The 23709-nt window shown below is 41.0% G+C and overlaps 1 protein-coding gene across 6 annotated transcripts in view; it reads left to right on the top strand.

Moving 5' to 3' along the window:
* LOC124722711 (tetratricopeptide repeat protein 39B-like) overlaps window positions 1-23709 on the top strand; it is a 336578-nt gene that overhangs the window by 169713 nt on the left and 143156 nt on the right. For 5 of the 6 annotated variants that reach the window (XM_047247848.1, XM_047247847.1, XM_047247850.1 and 2 more), the window contains exon 2: window positions 23241-23334. In XM_047247848.1, the coding sequence (XP_047103804.1) occupies window positions 23308-23334 (27 nt within the window). In that variant the 5' untranslated portion in view covers window positions 23241-23307. Of the gene's footprint in view, window positions 1-19821; window positions 19841-23240; window positions 23335-23709 lie in introns of those variants that run through there. The other variant, XM_047247852.1, reaches the window with a different exon arrangement.

The raw sequence follows: 23709 nt of genomic DNA, 5'->3' as shown, positions 1-23709 counted from the left end.
AGTAGTTGTTTACCTAAATATTCTGTCTTTTCCTGTTTGTTCATTAACATCACCCATTAGAAATTTCAGTGATTTTTGGGATTTTAGAGATCGTATTTTCTATCACCATCCATTTACGTACTTACTTTATTCTTGGTTTGTTTTATTTCCGAAGTTGATTGGCGGATGTTCATTGATTACTGTCTAAATATAATCTCCAATTTTCAATGAAATTTTCATTAATGTGTTGCTCACAGCTTTGCTGCTGTTACGGAGCTAAGCATGTCTTATGATACTGCGAATGTTGTATTTTTGAGAATTCTTTTGTCTGTTTTGCTATAGAACAGTCTGTAATTTCCAAAATCCTTGGTGTTCTATCTGGCAGTCCTGTTTTTTGCATAGCCAAAAACTTATTTTTTTTCTTTAAGCGTTTTGCCAATTTACAGAGCTCTTCTGGCCTTAGGAATGAACTGATGTTGATTGTGCCAAAGAGAGTTTTGATTTTGATCCTGAGGTGTCCAGATGAGTCAGATTTCCTCTGATTTTAGGAGACAACATCTCAACCAAGTCTCTCCAGAATCCGATGGTCTAGTCACACCACCGATGGCGGAGGATTTGGTTGCTCCTGAGGTAATTTTGTGATTATTAAAACCCTTCATTGTTGTACTTGTAAATGCAGGATTGAGTTTGTAAATAAAACTCGCGAGAAGAACACGGCTAGTGCCATCTCCTGATTTTCCAGAAGCTTCGCTCAGTGTGGAAGAGGAGTCAAAATAAGCGAATTCATATTCCTTCGAACAGGGAGTGAGTTCAACTGCGGCGGTGGCACAGTGCGTAGCGTCGCGCCCTCTCACTTTTGCGATCCGTGTTCAAAACTTAATTATTGTTTTTATTTATTTATTATTATTTTTTCGTTTATCTACGGATGTCCGTAGAAGATTACTATGCTACTTCTTCTTGTCAAATTACAAGGTCGTTATATTAATTGAAAATTACAACTGGGTTTCACAATGTTATACCTTCATTTTATATATATATATATATAGGGTGGTCCATTGATAGTGACCGGGCCAAGCGAAATAAGCGTCAAACGAAAAAACTACAAAGAACGAAACTTGTCTAGCTTGAAGGGGGAACCCAGATGGCGCTATGGTTGGTCCACTAGATGGCGCTGCCATAGATGAAACGGATATCAACTGCGTTTTTTTTTGTTTTTTTTTTAAATAGGAACCGCCGTTTTTACTACATATTCGTTTAGTACGTTAAGAAATATGAATGTTTTAGTTGGACCACTTTTTTTGCTGTGTGATAGATGGCGCTGTAATAGTCACAAACACATGGCTCACAATTTTAGACGAACAGTTGGTAACAGGTAGGTTTTTTAAATTAAAATACAGAACGTGGGTACGTTTGAGCATTCTATTTCGGTTGTTCCACTGTGATACTTGTACCTTTGTGAACTTATCATTTCTGAGAACGCATGCTGTTGTTGTTATTACCTGTAAATACCACATTAATGCAATAAATGCTCAAAATGATGTCCGTCAACCTCAATGCATTTGGCAATACGTGTAACGACATTCCTCTCAACAGAGAGTAGTTCGCCTTCCATAATGTTCGCACATGCATTGACAATCCGCTGACGCAAGTTGTCAGGCGTTGTCGGTGGATCACTAATGCAAATATCCTTCAACTTTCCCCACAGAAAGAAACCCCGGAGACGTCAGATCCGGTGAACGTGCATGCCATGGTATGGTGCTTCGACGACCAATCCACCTGTCATGAAATATGCTACTCAATACCGCACGCGAGCTATGTGCCGGACATCCATTATGTTGGAAGTACATCGCCGTTCTGTCATGCAGTGAAACATCTTGTAGTAACGTCGGTAGAACATTACGTAGGAAATCAGCATACATTGCACCATTTAGATTGCCATCGATAAAATGGGGGCCAATTATCCTTCCTCCCATAATGACGCAAAGGATTTTGTTAAACGCTACCCTATATGTTTCCTCCGCTAGTTCCGCCGTACCGAAATTCATTCTCTCCGCCTTCCCTACCGTTGAGCTCTTCGCTGTTGGCCCCCGGCAAGGGGCCCACTTATGGGTCTACTACTCGGGCCAGGTAAGATAATTCATTTTAAACGACTTTATTACTCCTCTGCCTTCTCCTTTCTCATCACTTGCACGAGGAGGCCCCGGGATTGGGAGCGGTAAACTGGATTTTTTCTTTCTTTCTGTATTTATAACAAACAGTTATTTCAGTCTTCGTTTAGGCCTATTCATATTCTTTAGTGCACACAGACGAGTCTAGACCGGTTGACAGATGCATTATGTTTCTGCAAGCGAGTTTTACACTTCTTAAAGCTTGTGCATGGCGAGTTTCTCGGGCTACTTAAGGAACAAAATATCAAAGCCATGGGATACCTCCTGATATAGTGCAGCAACTCGACGTGGCACAGACTCAACAAGTCGTTGAAAGCCCCTTGCAGAAATTTTGGGCCATGCTGCCTCTATAGCCGTCTATAACTGCGAAAGTGTTGCAGGTGCAGAATTTTCTGCACGAACTGACCTCTCGATTATGTCCCATAAATCTTCAGTGGAATTTATGTCGGGCGATCAGGGTGACCAAATCATTTGCTCGATTGTCCAGAATGTTCTTCAAACCAGTCGCGAAAAATTGTGGCCCAGTGACGTGAGATCGTTGTTTTGCAACACGAAGTCCACGAATCGCTACGAGTGGTCTCTAAGTAGCCGAACATAACCGATTCCAGACAATGATCGTGTCAGTTGGACCAGAGGACCCACTCCATTCCATGTAAACACAGCCCACACCATTATCGAGCCCCCACCGCACAGTGCCTTGTTGACAACTTGAGTCCACGGCTTCGTTTGGCATGCACCACACTCGAACCCTACCATCAGCTGTTACCAATTGAAATGCGGACTCTGACCAGTCGTCTAAGATCCAACCGATATGTTCACGAGCCCAGGAAAGGCGCTGCAGGCGATGTCATGCTATTGGCAAAGAAACTCGCGTAACGGATACGTTCGTCTTACGTCCCACATTGAATTCTGCGGTTTTTCACGCAGTGTTGCTTGTCTTTTAGCAGTGGCAACTCTACGCGAACGCCGCTGATCTCTGTCGTTAAGTGAAAGCTGCCAGCCATTGCGCTGTCCGTGGTGAGAGGTGATGCCTGAAAGTAGCTACACACACACACACACACACACACACACACACACACACACACACACGATATAGGCGGCGGGGTGCGTTGGGAAGTCGTGTGGGATGTCGTGAAAAAGCAACTTGAAGGCTGCAGCAGCGTGCAGGTAGACGCGATTATGTCTCTTCTCTTTGTGGAATTTTACTGTGGTCGGTGATTGGCGTAGCATGCAGCAGGAAGCAGAATAAACTGCCAAGTGAAGGCGAGTGTTCGGCCTTGGGCAGCTGCTCCCAGTTACCATTGAGGCATGATAACTTCTTTCTCGGATGCTTCCGTATGACCCTTTGCCCTCTCATGCTTATCTCTTACGTCAGGACGGCGCGCCTCTGTGTATGCTGTTGTGTGGCTTACCCCTGACTGCGTGTCACACTGTAATAGAATGTAGCTTCTCCGTGACATATTTCGGTGTCGTCTTGGACTGACTGGGTGCTGTTGTAACATTTTAGAAAGAGTACAGTGAATTAAGCTCATTTCTATATTTCAGTAACTATTTGGGGGAGGAGAGGATTAGTGTTCAACGTCCCGTCGACAGCTAGGTCTTTAGAGATGGAGCACAAGCTCTGACTAGGCTAGAATGGGGAAGGAAATCGACCGTGCCATTTTCAAAGGAACAATCACGGCATTGGCCTTGAGCGATTTATGAAAACCTAAATCTAGATGGCCGGACGGGGATCTGAACCGTCGTCTTTCCGAATGCAAGTCCAGTTGTAACTATTTATTGATTTAATTAGTTCCACGCTGTTCAACAGCACGCCACTACCATCAGTTGGCTTAGTCTTGCTTTGCAATAATGTTTGAGAATTTCATCTACCATGCGTTATTTTGTTTAGGTTCAGAGTCTTTGATGCTTTGAATCTGTGGGAAACGTATAAAATATTATATAACCCTCGCAGTACCAGGGGGGAGGGGGTACTTTATGCCCACCTTTTGAAAATATTGTAATTTAATCAGTAATTTTATATCTTAAAATTTTGAAGAAAAATATTTGTTTTTGAAGAATTCTTCTATCAGATTCCATTACTGTTTTAAAATTTTCAGTTAAACTTAACCCAAAAATGGAAGTATTCAATAGTGATGTCACTTTCCACTGTGAATGTCATATTCAGTATTTTCGGGTTGAGGATCCTACTTACACATCAGCACCTCTACAGAAATTATGTAACATAAGCCAACTGCAATCGACGAACTTTGTTTTTTAACTTTTTTTAGGGTGGGCATAAAGTACCCCCCCCCCCCCCCCCCCGCCTTGGTAATGCGATACGGGAAATAAGAAATATGTCGGTATTGCTAGGGATAAGGGGCGATCAGGCAAAATCGCCCTCAGCATTGAGGCAATCATCCCACCGACGCACCAGGTTGAATATACCATTTTGGCAACACCGTGTCCTGCTGCGCGAAGAAGTCCGTAACTGCCTGCTGCACAAGCTCGTGCGGCAGGAATCGTCGATACTTCAAACCTTTCTTAAGGGACCGAAAGGGTGATAATCGCATGGGTACCGTCCCCCAGTGATGGAGACACCAGGTTTCTTAAAATCAATAAGCCGTGGTGATCAGAGGACAGTGAACAGTGTAAGCATCACCTTTCCAGCAGATGGCTTGCTCTTGAATTTCTTGGGACGAGGGGATGATTGATGACATCACTGCCCCATACACATTTTTCATTTCCGCTGGGTGTATACCGTTGTTTGTCCTTCGGCAGCCAAGAAAAGGATTACTGCACGTCGGTACTGTTTGGACGCATTTGGTAATAACGTCGCCATAGTTGACGTTCACGCATTTACCGCAAGCACGAATGCCACACTAATCCCTTGCGTACATGTGAGTACTTGTATACCCGCGTCGGATTCGTTCTACGTTGCATACACGCTGCAGAAACGACTTCAAACGGAAACTTTTTGATCGACTCACATAATTAGGTCCAAATAAAAGTAGTTATAGCTTACTAATTTCACAGTGTTTGTTCCTTCAGACATACGAGTGGACACACATCGGAAGGAGCAGACAGTAGTGACGATCTGCAGCTGTATTACTGTTACGAAATTTATTCGTAACTGCGATTCCGATCTGGTACAAATTTTGTGTGTCATCAGTAGGCAATATTTCCATACGTAACACAGTTGATGTCAAAATAATTCGTAATTGTGAATAAATTTCGTACATATGCTTACATAAGCATTAATGTATGCTACTTTGAGCTATGGGACGTTGCAATATTGATTTCGCTGAGAACTTAAGGGTGCCGGTAGTGATAACTGGACCGTGGAAAAGTATTTTATATGTCTGTTGCAGCGTCTAAGTACCCAACATCTTCAACTTACATAACATGAAGCAAGTGAGTTTAGACGCTGCTGTCAAATTACGGAGCGTTAATGCAAAGCATCTGTGCATGGGCGTATCCCCCTTCTCGTACCATGTCCCGCCACACAGTTAGACGTATAAATTCATAATCAGTTTGAAGAAATGAGGAACACTGGCCAGTTGCAAGTGAACCGTCCCCAGAACTAATTCGCCACTCACGGTTTAAGTTATTGTAGTTTATCATAACAGCCACAACCCTCTCAGAAACCTCTTATGTCCGTAATGAAGAACGTTAAAATTTTGATACAAGTTTACGCTAATACCTTGCGAAAGTTGGCATACACGTAAAAAGATCTAACTGCTCGTCGATCATCATCTTGAACAGAGTCAATATTAGGCAGGAGAAAGAGACAGTAACTCCTGTTCGACACAGCTGATGTGGGAGACAGAATGAGGTTCGGCGCCATCATTGGACAAATATTACCGCAAAGTTGTACCTAATTGATGTGAGACTTTTCCATGTGTTTTGGTGAGGATTCCTCTCTGACAGAGGTACACTACGTGATCAAAAGTATCCGGACATCCCCAAAACATACGTTTTTCATATTAGGTGCTAGGTACTCCATATCAGCGACGTCAGTAGTCATTAGACATCGTGAGAGAGCGGAATGGTGTGCTCCGCGAAACTCACGGACTTCGAACGTTGTCAGGTGATTGGGTGTCACTTGCGTCATACGTCTGTACGCGAGATTTCCACACTCCTGAACATCATTAGGTCCGCTGTTTCCGGTGTGGTAGTGAAGTGGAAACGAGAAGGGACACGTACAGCACAAAAGCATACAGGTCGACCTCATCTGTTAACTGACAGAGACCGCCGACAGTTGAAGAGGGTCATAATGTGTAATAGGCTAACATCTATGCAGACCATCACACAAAAATTCCAAACTGCATCAGGATCCACTGCAAATACACACATCAAAAAGTTTGGCATCACCCCGGTTCCCAGAAATCCTGAAGATAGATGCTGACTGTGGATATTATATCACAGACACAGTCCAATTGACTGTTCAGATATGTCACTAAACCCGGCCAGAGATGTTAACAACCATGCATGAGCAGCGCCTGTTAGACGGAGGGGTCCGACAGCCGGTAAGTTCCAGTCATTCCAGCAGGAAGGTGGTTCACGGCTCGTGTTGCCTGTAGTTCAACCATGCCTAGACGGTCAGTACCGCGGTTCGTTCGCGTCCGCATTGTTACTTTGTGCCAGGAAGGGCTCTCAACAAGGGAAGTGTCTCGGAGTAAACCAAAGCGATGTTGTTCGGACATGGAGGAGATACAGAGAGACAGAAACTGTCGATGACATGCCTCGCTCAGGCCGCCCAAGGGCTGCTATTGCAGGGCTAACACGTGCATCACAGTACTTTAATATTCTGTTAGGCACTCCATCATAATCATGAGAGTCCGTAGTCTTCAGTGATTTAATTGTTGACTCAATCTCCCCTTGTCTGTATCACAGCGGAGTATTTCAGACATCAATCTCGGAAAGGCATTTGCCAGGAAAGTTATATGATTCGCTGTAAAAACTAAATTTTTATTTAATTCAACAGCAATGCTCAGGAAATGATTGTTAAAAACTGTACATACGTGTGATTTATCAGTAACAGAAATATTTTTACTACGAGCTGACTTTGTCGTCGACCTTGTGTTGCTGACCAAACACTTCCTTCACAACTGTCCATATGGTTTTAATTTTATCCTGTGAATTAGCTATTCTTATTTGCATACCACATACTCTCTGCCCTCCTAATAACATTATAAGCACCTTACAGTACTGTTTGTAATGGGCCACTGTAACTTGATTGTGACTACTTCTAACATTTTTATATAATTCCCGCTTTGTTCTACATGATATCCTTATCCTGCTAGTCAGCCACACAGACTGCCTATTACTGCTAGTACTCCATTTAGAACGTTCTAATGGAAAACAACTCTCAAAGAGCATAAGAAATGTGTTAAGGAAAGCATTATATTTATCATCTATGTTATCGGCACTCTTTTTCCTTGACAAGGTTTAAAAAAAACACTATTGATGTTGGATTAACTTACCTACATAGTTTGTAATTATATGTGACATTGTTTGAGTGCAAAAGCCTTTTAGTATTAAAATTTGTGCATCATGGTATGAAAGGCCATTCACCCTTTTACTATCAGAATACCCATCTAGTAATGAAGAATGAATAAAACTATTGTCTATGAATGTGCTACTGTTCCCCTGCATCCTATCTGGAAAAAACATAGTCTGCATCAGATCATATCAATTTAGGAGATCTACCAACATCCTTTTTCTTGTACCATCAAATACAAAATTAATATTGAAGTCACCACATATAACTAATTTCTGGTACTTCCTTCAAAGTTAATTAAGAACACACTCTAGCTTGAGCAGAAATGCTCTGAAATCAGAGTTAGGGAACTTATAAACAAGAATAATTAAGAGTTCAGTTTCACTAAATTCAACTGCCCCTGCACAACATTCAAATACCTGTTCAGTGCAGTGCCATGATACAACTATGGATTCAAATGGAATACTGTTTTTTACGTACATGGCCACTCCCCCCACCCCGCAAGGAACTATGTGACCAAAAATATGAGTTAGACTATGTGATCAAAAGTATCCCTGACACTTGGCTGAAAATGACTTACAAGTTCGTGGCGCCCTCCATCGATAATGCTGGAATTCAATATGGTGTTGGCCCACCCTTAGCATTGATGATAGCTTCCACTCTCGCAGGCATACGTTCAGTCAGGTGCTGGAAATTTTCTTGGGGAATGGCAGCCCATTCTACACGGAGTACTGCACTGAGGAGAGGTATCGATGTCGGTCGGTGAGGCCTGGCACGAAGTCGGCGTTCCAAAACATCCTAAAGGTGTTATATAGGATTCAGGTCAGGACTCTGTGCAGGCCAGTCCATTACAGGGATGTTATTGCCATGTAACCCTGTTCCCGGCGGAGGTTAGAGTCCTGCCTCGGTCATCGGTGTGTGTGTTTGTCCTTAGGATAATTTAGGTTAAGTAGTGTGTAAGCTTAGGGACTGATGACCTTAGCCGTTAAGTCCCATAATATTTCACACACATATGAACTATTTTTTTTTCATGTAACCACTCAGCCACAGGCCGTGCATTATGAGCAGATGCTCGATAGTGTTGAAAAATGTAATCGCCATCCTCGAATTGCTCTTCAACAGTGGGAAGCAAGAAGGTGCATTAAACATAAATGTAGGCCTGTGCTGTGATAGTGCCACGCAAAACAACAAAAGGCGCAAGACCCCTCCATGAATAACACTACCACACCGTAACACCACAGCCTTTGAATTTTACTGTTGGCACTACACACGCTGGTAGATGACGTTCACTGGGCATTCGCCATACCCACACCCTGCCATCGGACCGCCGCATTGTGTACCGAGATTCGTCACTCCACACAACGTTTTTCCACTGTTCAATCGTCCAACGTTTACGCTTCTTACACCAAGCGAGACGTCGTTTGGCATTTACCGGCTTGATGTGTAACTTATGAGTAGCCGCTCGACTATGAAATCCAAGTTTTCTCACCTCCCGCCTAACTGTCAGAGCACTTGCAGTGGATCCTGATGCAGTTTGGAATTCCTGTGTGATCATCTGGATAGATGTCTTCCTATTACACATTAGGACCCTCTTCAACTATCGGCGATCTCTGTCAGTCGACAGACGAGGTCGGCCTGTACGCGTTTGTGCTGTACATTTCCCTTCACGTTTCCACTTAACTATCACATCGGAAACAGATGACCTAGGGATGTTTGAGTGTGGAAATCTCGCGTACAGACGTATGACACAAGTGACGCCCAATCACCTGACCACGTTCGAAGTCCGTGAATTCCGGGGAGCGCCCCATTCTGCTCTCTCACGATGTCTGATGACTACTGAGGTCGCTGATATGGAGTACCTGGCAGTAGGTGGTAACACAATGCGCCTAATATGAAAAACGTATGTTTTGTGGGTGTCCGGGTACTTTTGATCACATAGTCTATATATATTTCCACTTCATGCGCGACCTCGGCCACGGAGTTGAATTCATTATATTTAATAATTCAGAAACAGTCGAGGATAAATTAAACTGATGTGAAAGGAATAATCCGCACTGGCTGTAGAATACTTTCTATTAAAATTCCGACCGGTTTCGCATCACTAGAAGACGCATCCTCAGGTGATAAAGATTCTTTTTAACAAGTCATCGCTATAAGGTAACTGCCTTAGAGCCACTTCCCACCATTCACTCAAGCTGTAAACAAATGTGGCGCTAAAAGCGGTAGTCGTTGCTTAAAATGAAGTGGGTAGCAGAACCGTGCCACAAGCAGGAAGGTGGCTGAGCGGCAGAGGGCATGGCGATACCGAGGATGCATGCTCTAGTCACGTGAAAAGTATTCTGTAGCCAGTGCGGATTATTTTTCCAAATGTGGAAATTTGGCTATAGTTGTCCTCAGTTTAAAATAACATGCTCAAGAAACTAAACTATTTTGTGCATTCAGAATCACTTGACGTTAAATAGGCTATATATGATGTGATTATGAAAAAATATCGCTTTAAAAAAAGGTAATTATAAAATTATGAAAATGTTATATTCTGCTTTGTTTCTCGCAGTAAGTTTTAGCTGAAAACCTGTGAACGACATCTACGGAACAGAATCAGGACGGCAGAGCATTTAAAATAATATACACATTGTTTCCTTACACTGGTCACGAAATTACGGATGTGACACCCTCTGCCTGCAGACAGTAAAAAGAGATTTACTGTTATTGCAAGATTCAAGTCATACTCAGGGAACTGTTTGTGTATCTTCATAAGCGTAGGTACCCTTTTTTTAATAGTCGAAAATTTTTCACTCTTTCACATAGGCTAGTTAAGCAGAAGACAGACTGAATGCCAGAATTGTTATACACGTAAATTGGGGGTGGCCTCCGGGCTGGAAATAGATTTGATAATTGTCAATATCTCTCAGAATTCTGATGCTTCTCACAGTCACGGCGTGTGAAATTTTAATTACAGATGACTGTTTTTGTTTAAAAGCGAGTGACTTCCGGCTCTTGACTTAAGAAAGCAAGCAGAGCGGTGTATACTTTGTCCCCACAATTCACTTGGAACTGCTTCTACAGTATCTGCTTCTTGTTGCCCGTATGACACAGGTAACCGTTGGACATGAGCTTTCTACTCGTGCTGAATAAAATATTTTACTCGGTATTTCTCTAAGAATGAGCAAGGGCATATTTATAGATGCGAGGGTGACGTCCGTTTCGATCCAAGATAATGGGCACTATAAAGTTACAAGGAATTTTTTTAGCGATTTTTCGGTAAAATGATTAACCTTCGGTTCACGTAGGGTAACACATTGCCCCATCGTCTGTCAGAACCGACCGACATCCTGACAGAAAAAAGAACGTGTATGTGCTAAAGAGTGTTGACGTGTGCAGGCCAAACGTGTGCGTGATTGCACATGAAAGTTAGATAAAAGCGCACGCACGAGATAAGAGAGGCCAAGTTGAAAATTATTTGGGTATAAGATAGTTTAAAAAAACGACAAAGCTAACAATTTCTTTCACAAAAGTAAATTTTGCATTGTTTCACGAATTGCGGTAAAATCAGCGCTATTTTAGGGCTACTTAACGCATCTGTTTTGTCCCAGAAGGCTCATAAAATATGAATAGGTGTTATAAGAAAAGATCTGAGAGCAGGTGCAACGCCGAAATGTCCCTTTAGGCGATTGTTTGCATAACTCGAGTACATTTCTGCATATTATACATACTCTTCAGTGCTTGATCTTTGGCTCAGTCTCAAAAAATCACGTTAGGTGCTTTCCATATTTGCTGTGAAAGTTGCATCTGTGTACATGCATAGCCAATGACGTCACGTGTGCAAGTGTGCAGATCATTCACAACTGACTTTAGATTTTGTAATAGGATCAAATCGTGTGATAGTTTTTTTTTTTTTCTTCTTTTGAATGCGATGTAAAAATCAGTACCGTCAAATGGGGTTACATAGAACAGCAGGGTAGTTTGAAACGATTTGCAGTTATCTTGTTTTTGATGTTGGCATCATGGTGTGCGTAATATAATTGTTGATTTGGTGTGTGATTCTGGACAGCCATACGATGAGAAGTAGTTTTATCAAGAAATTGAAGTAAATGATTGAAGCTACAATCCTCTCATATCGTTTATGTTGTTGGCGATTTTAGACCCGAAAATTTACCTTTGAAAACGTGTTTTCTACAAGCCAGCGTTTGAAATTCCTGGTAATTTCATGAAACCTTAAACATAGCCGATCTATTGCTGATGACGCCACAATAAAAAATTCGTTGTTATCGCACCAGGCTTGTCCACATTTCTTTTTAATAATTCCATGTCCAAAGTGGGATAATTTGGAGCAACTATAAATATTTCATACTCGTTCAAAAGAACAGACGCCAGCGATGATGATGATGATGATTATTATTATTATTATTATTATTATTATTATTATTATTATTATTATTATCATCATCATCATCTCTATTGCGTTGATGACTATGGTTCAGTAATAATTCTAGAATTGAATTTACCCGAAAGTGCGATGAAGGCTTAGAGAAAGAAGCTTCAAAGAGGTTTGTTACTCAAATTAAAAACTTTGGTGGGTAATGGCCTTCTTTAGTCTTCAAAGGTATGAAACAATTTAAAGCGCTATAGCTGCCGCCGCATGCGACAGAATTCCTGAAGTGTCAAATCGCTGCATTCTTATATTACTCAAACTTACTAGTACAGTAATTAATAATTTTACAGCTAAATAATTCTTGTGGGTTTTTAAAAACGTTTCTAGAGTGGTGCCACTTACACACGACGTTTTTACCGTGTGATTTAACGTCAGAAACATAAGCGTTTCAAGAAATCTTCTACCAAGATGTAACTTGAATCACCAATATTTCCACATTTTTGCAATAGTAAATATCGACCTACAGTTGTATTACCTACTAGCTATTACCCACTGTTGTGCTCGCGTATCAGTAGTTTCGTTATGGTAAGTAGGGTAAGTATAGCTGTGATTGCCCAACGTACGATGCGGCGGCATGCGCAGTGTGTGTGCTGAGCCGTGCGCGAAGACACGTCTAGCCATCGTGCGTTGGAGTGGCTATACATTGTTGACGTGTACAGCACGCAACGGGTTTAATAACTATTTAACATGTTTCATGTTCAGTGATGTAAAAAAAGTTCTATTCCCTACTTCAACCTCTTAGGTGTCGATTTTTAAATAGCCTTACCAAATTTCATCGAATTCAGTTCTGTGAAAATATAATAGACAAAGTTACATTCGCATTCAATAATATAAGTATGTAAGTATGGATTACACACATTGAAGATTATATAACCATCGTATCACGTACCACATATTAACCAATAAAAGCACTTTCACAAATATGAAGAAGTTTAAAAGTCAAAGAGTAAATAGCTTTTCTAAGAAGAAAATATTTTCCCCTAATTTGCGTAATTTTCTTCGAAACAATAAATATCTTGTACTACACACTTCCTAAAGTAGCCCGTATTCGTATACAGGATTCAAGCTATCGCCATAGCAAATTTCATCGAAATTTGTTCAGCGGTTTAGCCGTGAAAACAGAGTTACTTTCGCATGTATAGTATTAGTATGTGTAAAACTTTAAATTACAATATCATTTTTTTCGTGATTAGATTTTGATGAAATAAAGCCTGTACGTTGCCCCAAGCTACGCTTAAGTTACCATGAAAATTCGTGCATTAGTTTTGGAGATTAGCGCGTTCAGACGGACGGACCTCGGTTTTACAGTTTATTTTTAGTATAGGTTGGAAAACGCAAATTGGAGCATGCCTCAAAGTTTGCAATACATTTTATTGCGTTTCCATTTATTGTTGTGATGCGGGATGGCTCCAGAGTTCAAAAGCATTTAAAGTACCTCAAAAGACGATCTTCTTTGTATACAAGGTTGAATACGCACCGAGGCTGTGATACGTATACACGCTCACGGGTGTGTGAGGCGATTCTTACAGCCATCACTTTTAAAATAACGGAGCTCAAGACAATTTTGGTCGAATAGCTTGAACTTCTGGCGCTTCTTATCAGTTCCCCCCCCCTTTTTTTTTAAGCGTTGTGGGTGTTTACTTAGTCCCCAGAACGTGTCAGTGGTCATAACGCAACCCGGCAAGAACGGTGACAACTCAAGCACTACTAAAGATAAATCGACTTAAATAATTCTATAAACATATACTGAGATAGTATAAGCGCCCTTTAAATGTCAAGTAAGTAATTTGTACAGTAAATTTCATTACAGTCTGTACAACAGTAGTATGGACAAACAGTTTTGTTTTCATCGAATGTGTGGTGTTGTTGTTGTTGTCGTCGTCGTCGTCTTCAATCCTGAGACTGGTTTGATGCAGCTCTCCATGCTACTCTATCCTGTGCAAGCTTCTTCGTCTCCCAGTACTTGCTGCAGCCTACATCCCTCTGAATCTGCTTAGTGTATTCATCTCTTGGTCTCCCTCTACGATTTTTACCCTCCACGCTGCCCTCCAATGCTAAATTTGTGATCCTTTGATGCCTCAGAACATGTCCTACCAACCGGTCCCTTCTTCTTGTCAAGTTGTGCCACAAACTCCTCTTCTCCCCAATTCTATTGAATACCTCCTCATTAGTTATGTGATCTACCCATCTAATCTTCAGCATTCTTCTGTAGCACCACATTTCGAAAGCTTCTATTCTCTTCTTGTCCAAACTATTTATCGTCCATGTTTCACTTCCATACATCGCTACACTCCATACAAATACTTTCAGAAACGACTTCCTGACACTTAAATCAATACTCGATGTTAGCAAATTTCTCTTTTTCAGAAACGCTTTCCTTGCCATTGCCAGCCTACATTTTATATCCTCTCTACTTCGACCATCATCAGTTATTTTACTCACCAAATAGCAAAACTCCTTTACTACTTTAAGTGTCTCATTTCCTAATCTAATTCCCTCAGCATCACCCGACTTAATTCGACTGCATTCCATTATCCTCGTTTTGCTTTTGTTGATGTTCATCTTATATCCTCCTTTCAAGACACTATCCATTCCGTTTAACTGCTCTTCCAAGTCCTTTGCTGTCTCTGACAGAATTACAATGTCATCGGCGAACCTCAAAGTTTTTATTTCTTTTCCATGGACTTTAATACCTACACCGAATTTTTCTTTTGTTTCCTTTACTGCTTGCTCAATATACAGATTAAATAACATCGGGGACAGGCTACAACCCTGCCTCACTCCCTTCCCAATCGCTGCTTCCCTTTCATGTCCCTCGACTCTTATAACTGCCATCTGGTTTCTGTACAAATTGTAAATAGCCTTTCGCTCCCGGTATTTTACCCCTGCCACCTTTAGAATTTGAAAGAGAGTATTCCAGTCAACATTGTCAAAAGCTTTCTCTAAGTCTACAAATGCTAGAAATGTAGGTTTGCCTTTCCTTAATCTATTTTCTAAGATAAGTCGTAGGGTCAGTATTGCCTCACGTGTTCCAACATTTCTGCGGAATCCAAACTGATCTTCGCCGAGGTCTGCTTCTACCAGTTTTTCCATTCGTCTGTAAAGAATTCGCGTTAGTATTTTGCAGCTGTGACTTATTAAACTGATAGTTTGGTAATTTTCACATCTGTCAACACCTGCTTTCTTTGGGATTGGAATTATTATATTCTTCTTGAAGTCTGAGGGTATTTCGCCTGCTTCATACATCTTGCTCACCAGATGGTAGAGTTTTGTCAGGACTGGCTCTCCCAAGGCCGTCAGTAGTTCCAATGGAATGTTGTCTACTCCGGGGGCCTTGTTTCGACTCAGGTCTTTCAGTGCTCTGTCAAACTCTTCACGCAGTATCGTATCTCCCATTTCATCTTCATCTTCATCTACATCCTCTTCCATTTCCATACTATTGTCCTCAAGTACATCGCCCTTGTATAGACCCTCTATATACTCCTTCCATCTTTCTGCTTTCCCTTCTTTGCTTAGAACTGGGTTTCCATCTGAGCTCTTGATATTCATACAAGTGGCTCTCTTTTCTCCAAAGGTCTCTTTAATTTTCCTGTAGGCAGTATCTATCTTACCCCTAGTGAGATAACCCTCTACATCCTTACATTTGTCCTCTAGCCATCCCTGCTTAGGCATTTTTCACTTCCTGTCAATCTCATTTTTGAGACATTTGTATTCCTTTTTGCCTGTTTCATTTACTGCGGTTTTATATTTTCTCCTTTCATCAATTAAATTCAATATTTCTTCTGTTACCCAAGGATTTCTACTAGCCCTCGTCTTTTTACCTACTTGATCCTCTGCTGCCTTCCCTCAGAGCTACCCATTCTTCTTCTACTGTATTTCTTTCCCCCATTCCTGTCAATTGTTTCCTTATGCTCTCCCTGAAACTCTGTACAACCACTGGTTTAGTCAGTTTATCCAGGTCCCATCTCCTTAAATTCCCACCTTTTTGCAGTTTCTTCAGTTTTAATCTACAGTTCATAACCAATAGATTGTAGTCAGTCCACATCTGCCCCTGGAAATGTCTTACAATTTAAAACCTGGTTCCTAAATCTCTGTCTTATCATTATATAATCTATCTGATACCTTCTAGTGTCTCCAGGATTCTTCCATGTATAGAACCTTCTTTTATGATTCTTGAACCAAGTGTTAGCTATGATTAAGTTGCGCTCTGTGCAAAATTCTATCAGGCGGCTTCCTCTTTCGTTTCTTAGTCGCAATCCATATTCACCTACTACGTTTCCTTCTCTCCCTTTTCCTACTCTCGAATTCCAATCACCCATGACTATTTAATTTTCGTCTGCCTTCACTACCTGAATAATTTCTTTTATCTCATCATACATTTCATCAATTTCTTCATCATCTGCAGAGCTAGTTGGCATATAAACTTGAACTACTGTAGTAGGCATGGGCTTCGTGTCTATCTTGGCCACAATAATTCGTTCACTATGCTGTTGGTAGTAGCTTACCCGCACTCCTATTTTTTTATTCATTATTAAACCTACTCCTGCATTACCCCTATTTGATTTTGTATTTATAACCCTGTATTCACGTGACCAAAAGTCTTGTTCCTCCTGCCACCGGACTTCACTAATTCCCACTATATCTAACTTCAACCTATCCATTTCCCTTTTTAAATTTTCTAACCTACCTGGCCGATTAAGGGATCTGACATTCCACGCTCCGATCCGTAGAACGCCAGTTTTCTTTCTCCTGATAACGACGTCCTCCTGAGTAGTCCCCGCCTGGAGATCCGAAGGTGGGACTATTTTATCTACGGAATATTTTACCCAAGAGGACGCCATCGTCATTTAACCATACAGTAAAGCTGCATGCCCTCGGGAAAAATTACGGCTGTAGTTTCCCCTTGCTTTCAGCCGTTCGCAGTACCAGCACAGCAAGGCCGTTTTGGTTAGTGTTGCAAGGCCAGATCAGTCAATCATCCAGACTGTTGCCCCTGCAACTACTGAAAAGGCTGCTGCCCCTCTTCAGGAACCACACGTTTGTCTGGCCTCTCAACAGATACCCCTCCGTTGTGGTTGCACCTGCGGTACGGCCATCTGTATCGCTGAAGCTGGTTCATGGGGGTAGGGTGAGGTGTTATCAGGTAATTATTAATTTATTTTTTTGAGTTGTTCCACTTCTCTTGATTTTCTAAAAACTATTTTGTTTTTTTTATGACACTTGCCACTATTCTACTTTGTATATAATTACTTTCTATAATATGGCATCCGAATCTCCATCAGGCAAAACTGGGTACTTAAATTAAAATAAAAAATGAAAAAGTTGAAATTGTTGTATTAGAAAGAATACTAAATGCAAAATTTTAATTTCTGAAAATTAATACAACTTAATAAGGAACATTAATTAGGTACAATTTAAAGAACACAATTTACGAAAACATAGAACCATAAATGGACTTATATAATGCAGAAATATTGTACGCCGAGAAAAAGGAGAAGCGTCCTTTTTTTCCCCCTCTTGTGCGCTGCAACGCACGAAATTTCGTAATATTTACAACTGCTGTGGTCGTCAAAACAGTGTCTGTTCCTTCAGACATGCACGCATATGTGAAGAGTATTGTATTGTATGTTAACCGGGGACCTAGAAACGACGGAGAGGCTCCGTCCCCGCCGCAGCCCCAGTGGTCCACAACCCCACGACGATTACGGCAGTCCACTTCACCCCTCCACCGCCCCACACCGAACCCAGGGTTATTGTGCGGTTCGGACCCCGGTGGACCCCCCCAGGGAACGTCTCACCCCAGACGAGTGTAACCCCTATGTGTGGTTGGTAGAGTAATGGTGGTGTACGCGTACGTGGAGAACTTGTTTGCGCAGCAATCGTCGACATAGTGTAACTGAGGCGGAATAAGGGGAACCAGCCCGCATTCGCCGACGCAGATGGAAAACCGCCTAAAAACCATCCACAGACTGGCCGCCGGTTCACCGGACCTCGACACAAATCCACCGGACGGATACGTGCCGGGGACCAGGCGCTCCTTCCCGCCCTTCCGCCGTGCGTTAGACCGCACGGCCAACCAGGCGGGCTTGTGAAGAGCATTGTAATGTAATGTACAGACACTGTATAAACACTGGCATTGCAATAATCAGTTAAATTAACAAGTACATTCAAATTACCTTGTACATGAAAAGTTTCACAACTCAGAATGTGCCGCTATTCGTGACACCTGCCAGTAGTAACGCTGAAATGACATTGTTCTTGCCGTGGCGCATCGTGAAATCGCCTACAAGACTGGCATTTCTGCTTTGAAGTGGACAAATTGCGAGATAGATATGTGACTGACGTTTTTCGTGCACGTTAGGGCACTTCACACGTACGTTTTGTGATAAAAAATAAAAGTTGCAGTTTTTTTCACTTGTCACTGTTCTTGTCGGGACGCGATGTGCTGCAGCCTGTGTATTCAATTTTTATGATGCAGGATGGCAATATATTCATATTCTTGTCTGAGGAGTGTCTGGTTCACATCCTGCTCTCTTTCTGTGACCAATAGTGCGTCTTATTTCTGTATAATATTTCTCTTGCGTTTATCAATCGCAAATAATGAGGTGAAAAGACTTCCCTCGAATGTGCCTAGAATCTTGCAGTAATAGTAAATCTCTTGCCACACGTCATTGTCAGCAGGCAAAGGGTGTGATATCCGTCAATTCATGATCAGTATAAGGAAACAATCTGTGTAATGTTTCAAATGCGCTGTCATCCAGCTCTGATCGATATATGTCGGAAGAAGTCTCTAAATTTGTGCCGTTGCCGTTTACAGGTTTACTGTTAAATCTGACTGCGAGAAACAAAGTAAAACTTCTTATTGACATAATTTTATAATTATCGTTATTTCAAAGATTATCTTTTCAAAATCACATCATATATAGCCGACGTAATACCGAGTGCTTTCGAATAGGTACACAAAACAGTCTAGTTTCTCCACGATTATTTCTGAATTGTTAAATATAACGAACCTGCCTCTTTGTCACACTATCCGTGTGACGCCATTGTCACTCGAGTGGCAATACCCATTGCCTACTGAGGCCAGTGGCACCCCTCGACTCAGTTCTATAAATCAAAGCACCGTTCGTTACGCGCATGTTTGCGAAACATATTATGAACGTATAAAGAGTCTTTGTATCTAATCTTAAAGGCACTCAAACAGTTCGAAAAGATTCGCCATTTACTTCCGGTGAATTTTTATATTTCGCCCTCGAACATCTCTCCTGTCAGTATTTCTACATGCGTTTGCTGCAAGTTAACTTCAGGCTTAATTTTTCATTTTCACCGAGTTCTTACGTTTGTCGTTAGTATGACATACATTGAAATATATTGTCATAAAAAATGCATTTTAGGCTGATCCTATTTTTTCTCTTTGAACTTATACTAATCACATAAGCCGAATGCCTTTAATGTACAACATACGGTTCTCAAGCATTTCACCATTGTTTCAATAGCAGAACAGGTCTAAATTGTTCTTTGCGAGCTGTAGCCAGCCGACTGAAACGTGCCGCGCTCACTGTTTGCAGCGGAAGTCATGCCACTAGTCAACAAACGGCTGTCGCCACACTGACATATATAACACTGCGCGCGGCCTTCAAAATTTCCTCGTCAGCGGGTGGCTGGTTCTTTGACGCATCGACGAGTCAGCTTTTTTGCTCCTGTCGTCTGCTGATATCTGAAGCTCAGCCCAAACCGATGATCGTGCAAATCGCACTCTCGTATACTCAGCGAGTTCAGGTTTGGTACTGCTTATACTTCCATTTACAGCCAGCCAACTGTCTTTTGGAGGGAATGAAATGTTTTAGCACAAGAAGTACAATTTTTGCATAACCTCTATGTACCGAATTAGAGATATTGTCGAATCAATCGAGACAAACTGTGTATTTAAATTTATTTATTTATTTTTATTTGGTCCTTTGACATCTTGTGTAGATATAGGACAAGTAAAAATGTTATGCAGAGATAAACATTACAAATTTTTCACATAAGTACAATACAAAAATTAACCATAATTTCACATTCAATCTGAATAACATTTACTACATGTATAATTGATATCCCACAAATGAGTCCTAGAGACAATACAGTTAGATAATAATACATACGAACACAGTTATGCTTTAAGAATATACAGAAATTAATCATGATTACACATTAAATCTTAGGAACATTTACTACATATGTAGTTGTTATCCTACAAATGATTCCTATAGACAATACAGTTAGACACTGCATAGATTTGATCGCATTTATTCATTTACTACACCTGTTTGCAATTTTATGTTCCTCAGACAGAAGTGGTATCTGCATTAAGAGTAGAAATTGTGTTTCATCAGAAGTAGCTCTAGTTGTTGTTGTTGTTGTTGTTGTTGTTGGTGGTGGTGGTGGTGGTGGTGGTGGTGGTCTCTTTTAACAGGCTTTCCGTACTTATCATTTTTATTCTGGATGGAAGGTTATTAGACGATTGTGTTGCACTGTGTAGGGCACTTTTCTGGGAGACATGTTCTGATATGAGAGAGGTGAATATTCTTGCAATTCCTTGTTTCATGATTATGTACAGAGCTGTTTTGTTTATAAGCATAAATCTGCTTATGAAACTGTATTTAAATCTGCTTATGAGACTTTTCTTGGCCAAAAAAGTTCTGTAAGTTTTCAGCTCACAAATTTATTGTGCAGCTCTCTCTCTCTCTCTCTCTCTCTCTCTCTCTCTCTCTCTCTCTCTCCGAGAATGAAAGCGTAGTGGAACCAAATGGGAGCGGCCCGTGAACAAACGGAACGAATGGGGAGGCACAGACACGAACAACAACGGACGACCGAGCAAGACCTAACGAACAACAACACGCAAATAGCAACGTGGTCACAAGCGAAACCAAACGAATCCACAATGTCCGCTCGTACACGGAAACAAAGTAATGTAAACACGCTATCTGTAGGCGAGATGTCGATACACTAACGCAAATGTCAGGCTGCCTGCTGAGCGAGAGGCAGGCACTTAAATACATAATAGAGTACGTCGCTATTGGCCGCATGGCGCCCTCACATTATAAGCGGGCCAGGAGCGCGACTGCTGGAGAGACCTCTAGTGAAATTGAGGTCCATGTCGTATGGCACGGATTCGAAACCCACGGTGCTCGGTACCTCATCACCTTTATTCCCTTAGCGCTTCCGGTGCCAAACAACTCGTAAACAATTTGGATAGAGTTTTAGCTGTACCAGAATGGAAGTTTTCAGCACTTCACTACTATCAAAATACTCTCAAGAGAAAAGTAATTTTGTGAAATAATAGTGACAGTAATAGGGGTGTGGTGGGTTCAATAATTTCTTAGATAGTCGCTGGACAGTGTAAGGTGCAGGGTGTAGGTCTGCATTGTTGTGAACTGAGGCCATTCCAGGTCATAGTTTTCCAATCCAAAAATATCTGCCTCCATAGCTCAAGTTGCATTCTTGTGTGGTGGACCTCGTCTCTGAGGTACCCATTTAGAACCCTTGTGCAAGTTCTTGATTATCAGACATTTGTGCCAATGTGTTTTATGAACCTACTACGTCTAGCGGCATCAAGTGAAGCTACTGGACGTGCTTTCAGGAGAATAGCAATCCAAATCCCCATCTGGTCATCAAGATTCTGGCTTTATGTGGCTACCCTAAATTCTGTAAGGAAAAAGAAGACCGGGAAGGTTTCTCTGAAAAGAACATAGTCAAAGTTCTTGTCTCTCGTACCCTGATCTGCACTCGTGTTCTTTCTCTGACAGTCTTGTTGCCAAAAGGATGTTGAACCCTAATCCTCCTCCTTCCTGCCTGGAAGAATTTCCGAGCATCTCCAGTGTCTTGCAGAGTGATGCCATAAAACACTGCTAAACGGCTTGCTGTAGACAGTGAGCCACAGGGAAAGTAAAGTTAATTAGTCATTTCTGAAAGTGTTTGGTAGTACACATCAGATGTCATTGGTGTTCCCTGTTCCGTGAAGTTCATCAAACCACACCTTTATGTTCCTAAAATGCTGTTCAGATTTCATTTGTAGATAGTATTTGTTTGATCAATTTGGCTCCGTTCAATTTGAATGACACACTGTTTGTAAGGCCGTGTGCCGAACGTCAGAAGCCCATTTTTCATTATAAACTGAGCAATCCCACTGTGGAGAAAAACTCAATTCCCCTAGAAATAAGCACAAAAATGAAATGACAGATATCATAATTTTTTGAGAGCTACTTTCAAACTTTATTTTGCGCATGTCTTGCATATAGTTTCCAATAATGAAGTGACTTTTTTACCATTCTTATACTGGGCAAGGTCTTCTGTCTGACTGCTGGGTCTCCCACTGGGGAATCGGGCAGAAATTCGCCATTAGTATATCGATGTAATGATGCTAAAGTTAACATTGAATGATTTAGTACAATTACAGAAAACCTATAATTGGAATGGCAAGGCAGGGATTGGAATTCTTTTTCTTTAAAATTATGTCTAATACCTTAAACACTGCAATATCTCCAGATGATTGCCTCAATACTGCTAAAGAGAAGTTCTTTAAGATAGAAAAGAAGCTATTTAAGATTGAGAACCAAACTAGTTTTTCAATTCAGCAAATATAACTATTGTGTTTGATACATGCTTTGCTTACAAGCAAAATCTTCAAAAAGTCTGCATCTACAAAAAAAAAAATATGAAAAGAAAAACCTATGAAAGATAACAAGAATTGTTGAATGAGCAAGAGATAAAAAGTGCTAATTATAAAGGCAATCGTGCCAGTACTGATGTTTGAAATGAGGTGTGTGTGTGTGTGTGTGTGTGTGTGTGTGTGTGTGTGTGTGTGTGTGTGTGTGTGTGTATATATATCTTGACTCAAAATAATGAATATAGTTGATATGTTTGACTATTGTTGTGTATTGTCCAGAAGTTGTGGTGTGGCCCTTTTCCCTGAAGTGTGACAAAAGTATTGAGAGGGATACTGATTTTTTTCTGTGCGAATCTCTCCATAATATATGATTCAGCATTATCATTAATTTGTTTTGAATGTATGTTCCTGTCCTTCATTGGTCAGATGAATGTATGGCAGTAATTCATTAACCAATTTAGTAATGTCCATGGTGTTTTATATTATGTATTACAAATTTGTCATCACCATATTTTTTTTCTGTTTCAGGTTTACTTCCCCATGTAGATACGTGTAATTCTTCCATCCCAGGCTGAATAACATCAGTGAAGACAACATGGAAAATATTGATGGAGATGATGAGGCAAGTAGTAAATTATGAAATTTCATTGTAGTAACCTACCAGAACAGAAAGTAAGTAAGTAAATTTAATGTGAAACCTTGTGTAATGCAAATCACATGTTTTGTGATAGCTGAAATTACTGAGAATTTGTCTGTGCACTCAAACCTGGAACTTTCACAACAAACAATTTAATGTCTACTTTCAGGTGCTATGAATTCGGTTTATTTATTTTGTAAAAATGATTTATAATTAAGTTTCATATATTCAATGTTGGGCTGAAACAAAAATAAAATTATGTGAACAATAAGATAGTCTCGGCTTAAGAGTGCCGGGAATTTATACTATTCCTTGCGAATGCGGCAAGAATTACGTGGGCCAGTCTGTAAGAACCGTTGC

This window comes from Schistocerca piceifrons, chromosome X (genome assembly GCF_021461385.2).
Source record: "Schistocerca piceifrons isolate TAMUIC-IGC-003096 chromosome X, iqSchPice1.1, whole genome shotgun sequence".
NCBI lineage: Eukaryota > Metazoa > Arthropoda > Insecta > Orthoptera > Acrididae > Schistocerca > Schistocerca piceifrons.
The sequence above is the reverse complement of the archived record's forward strand: the minus strand, read 5'-3'. Positions and strand labels throughout refer to the sequence as shown.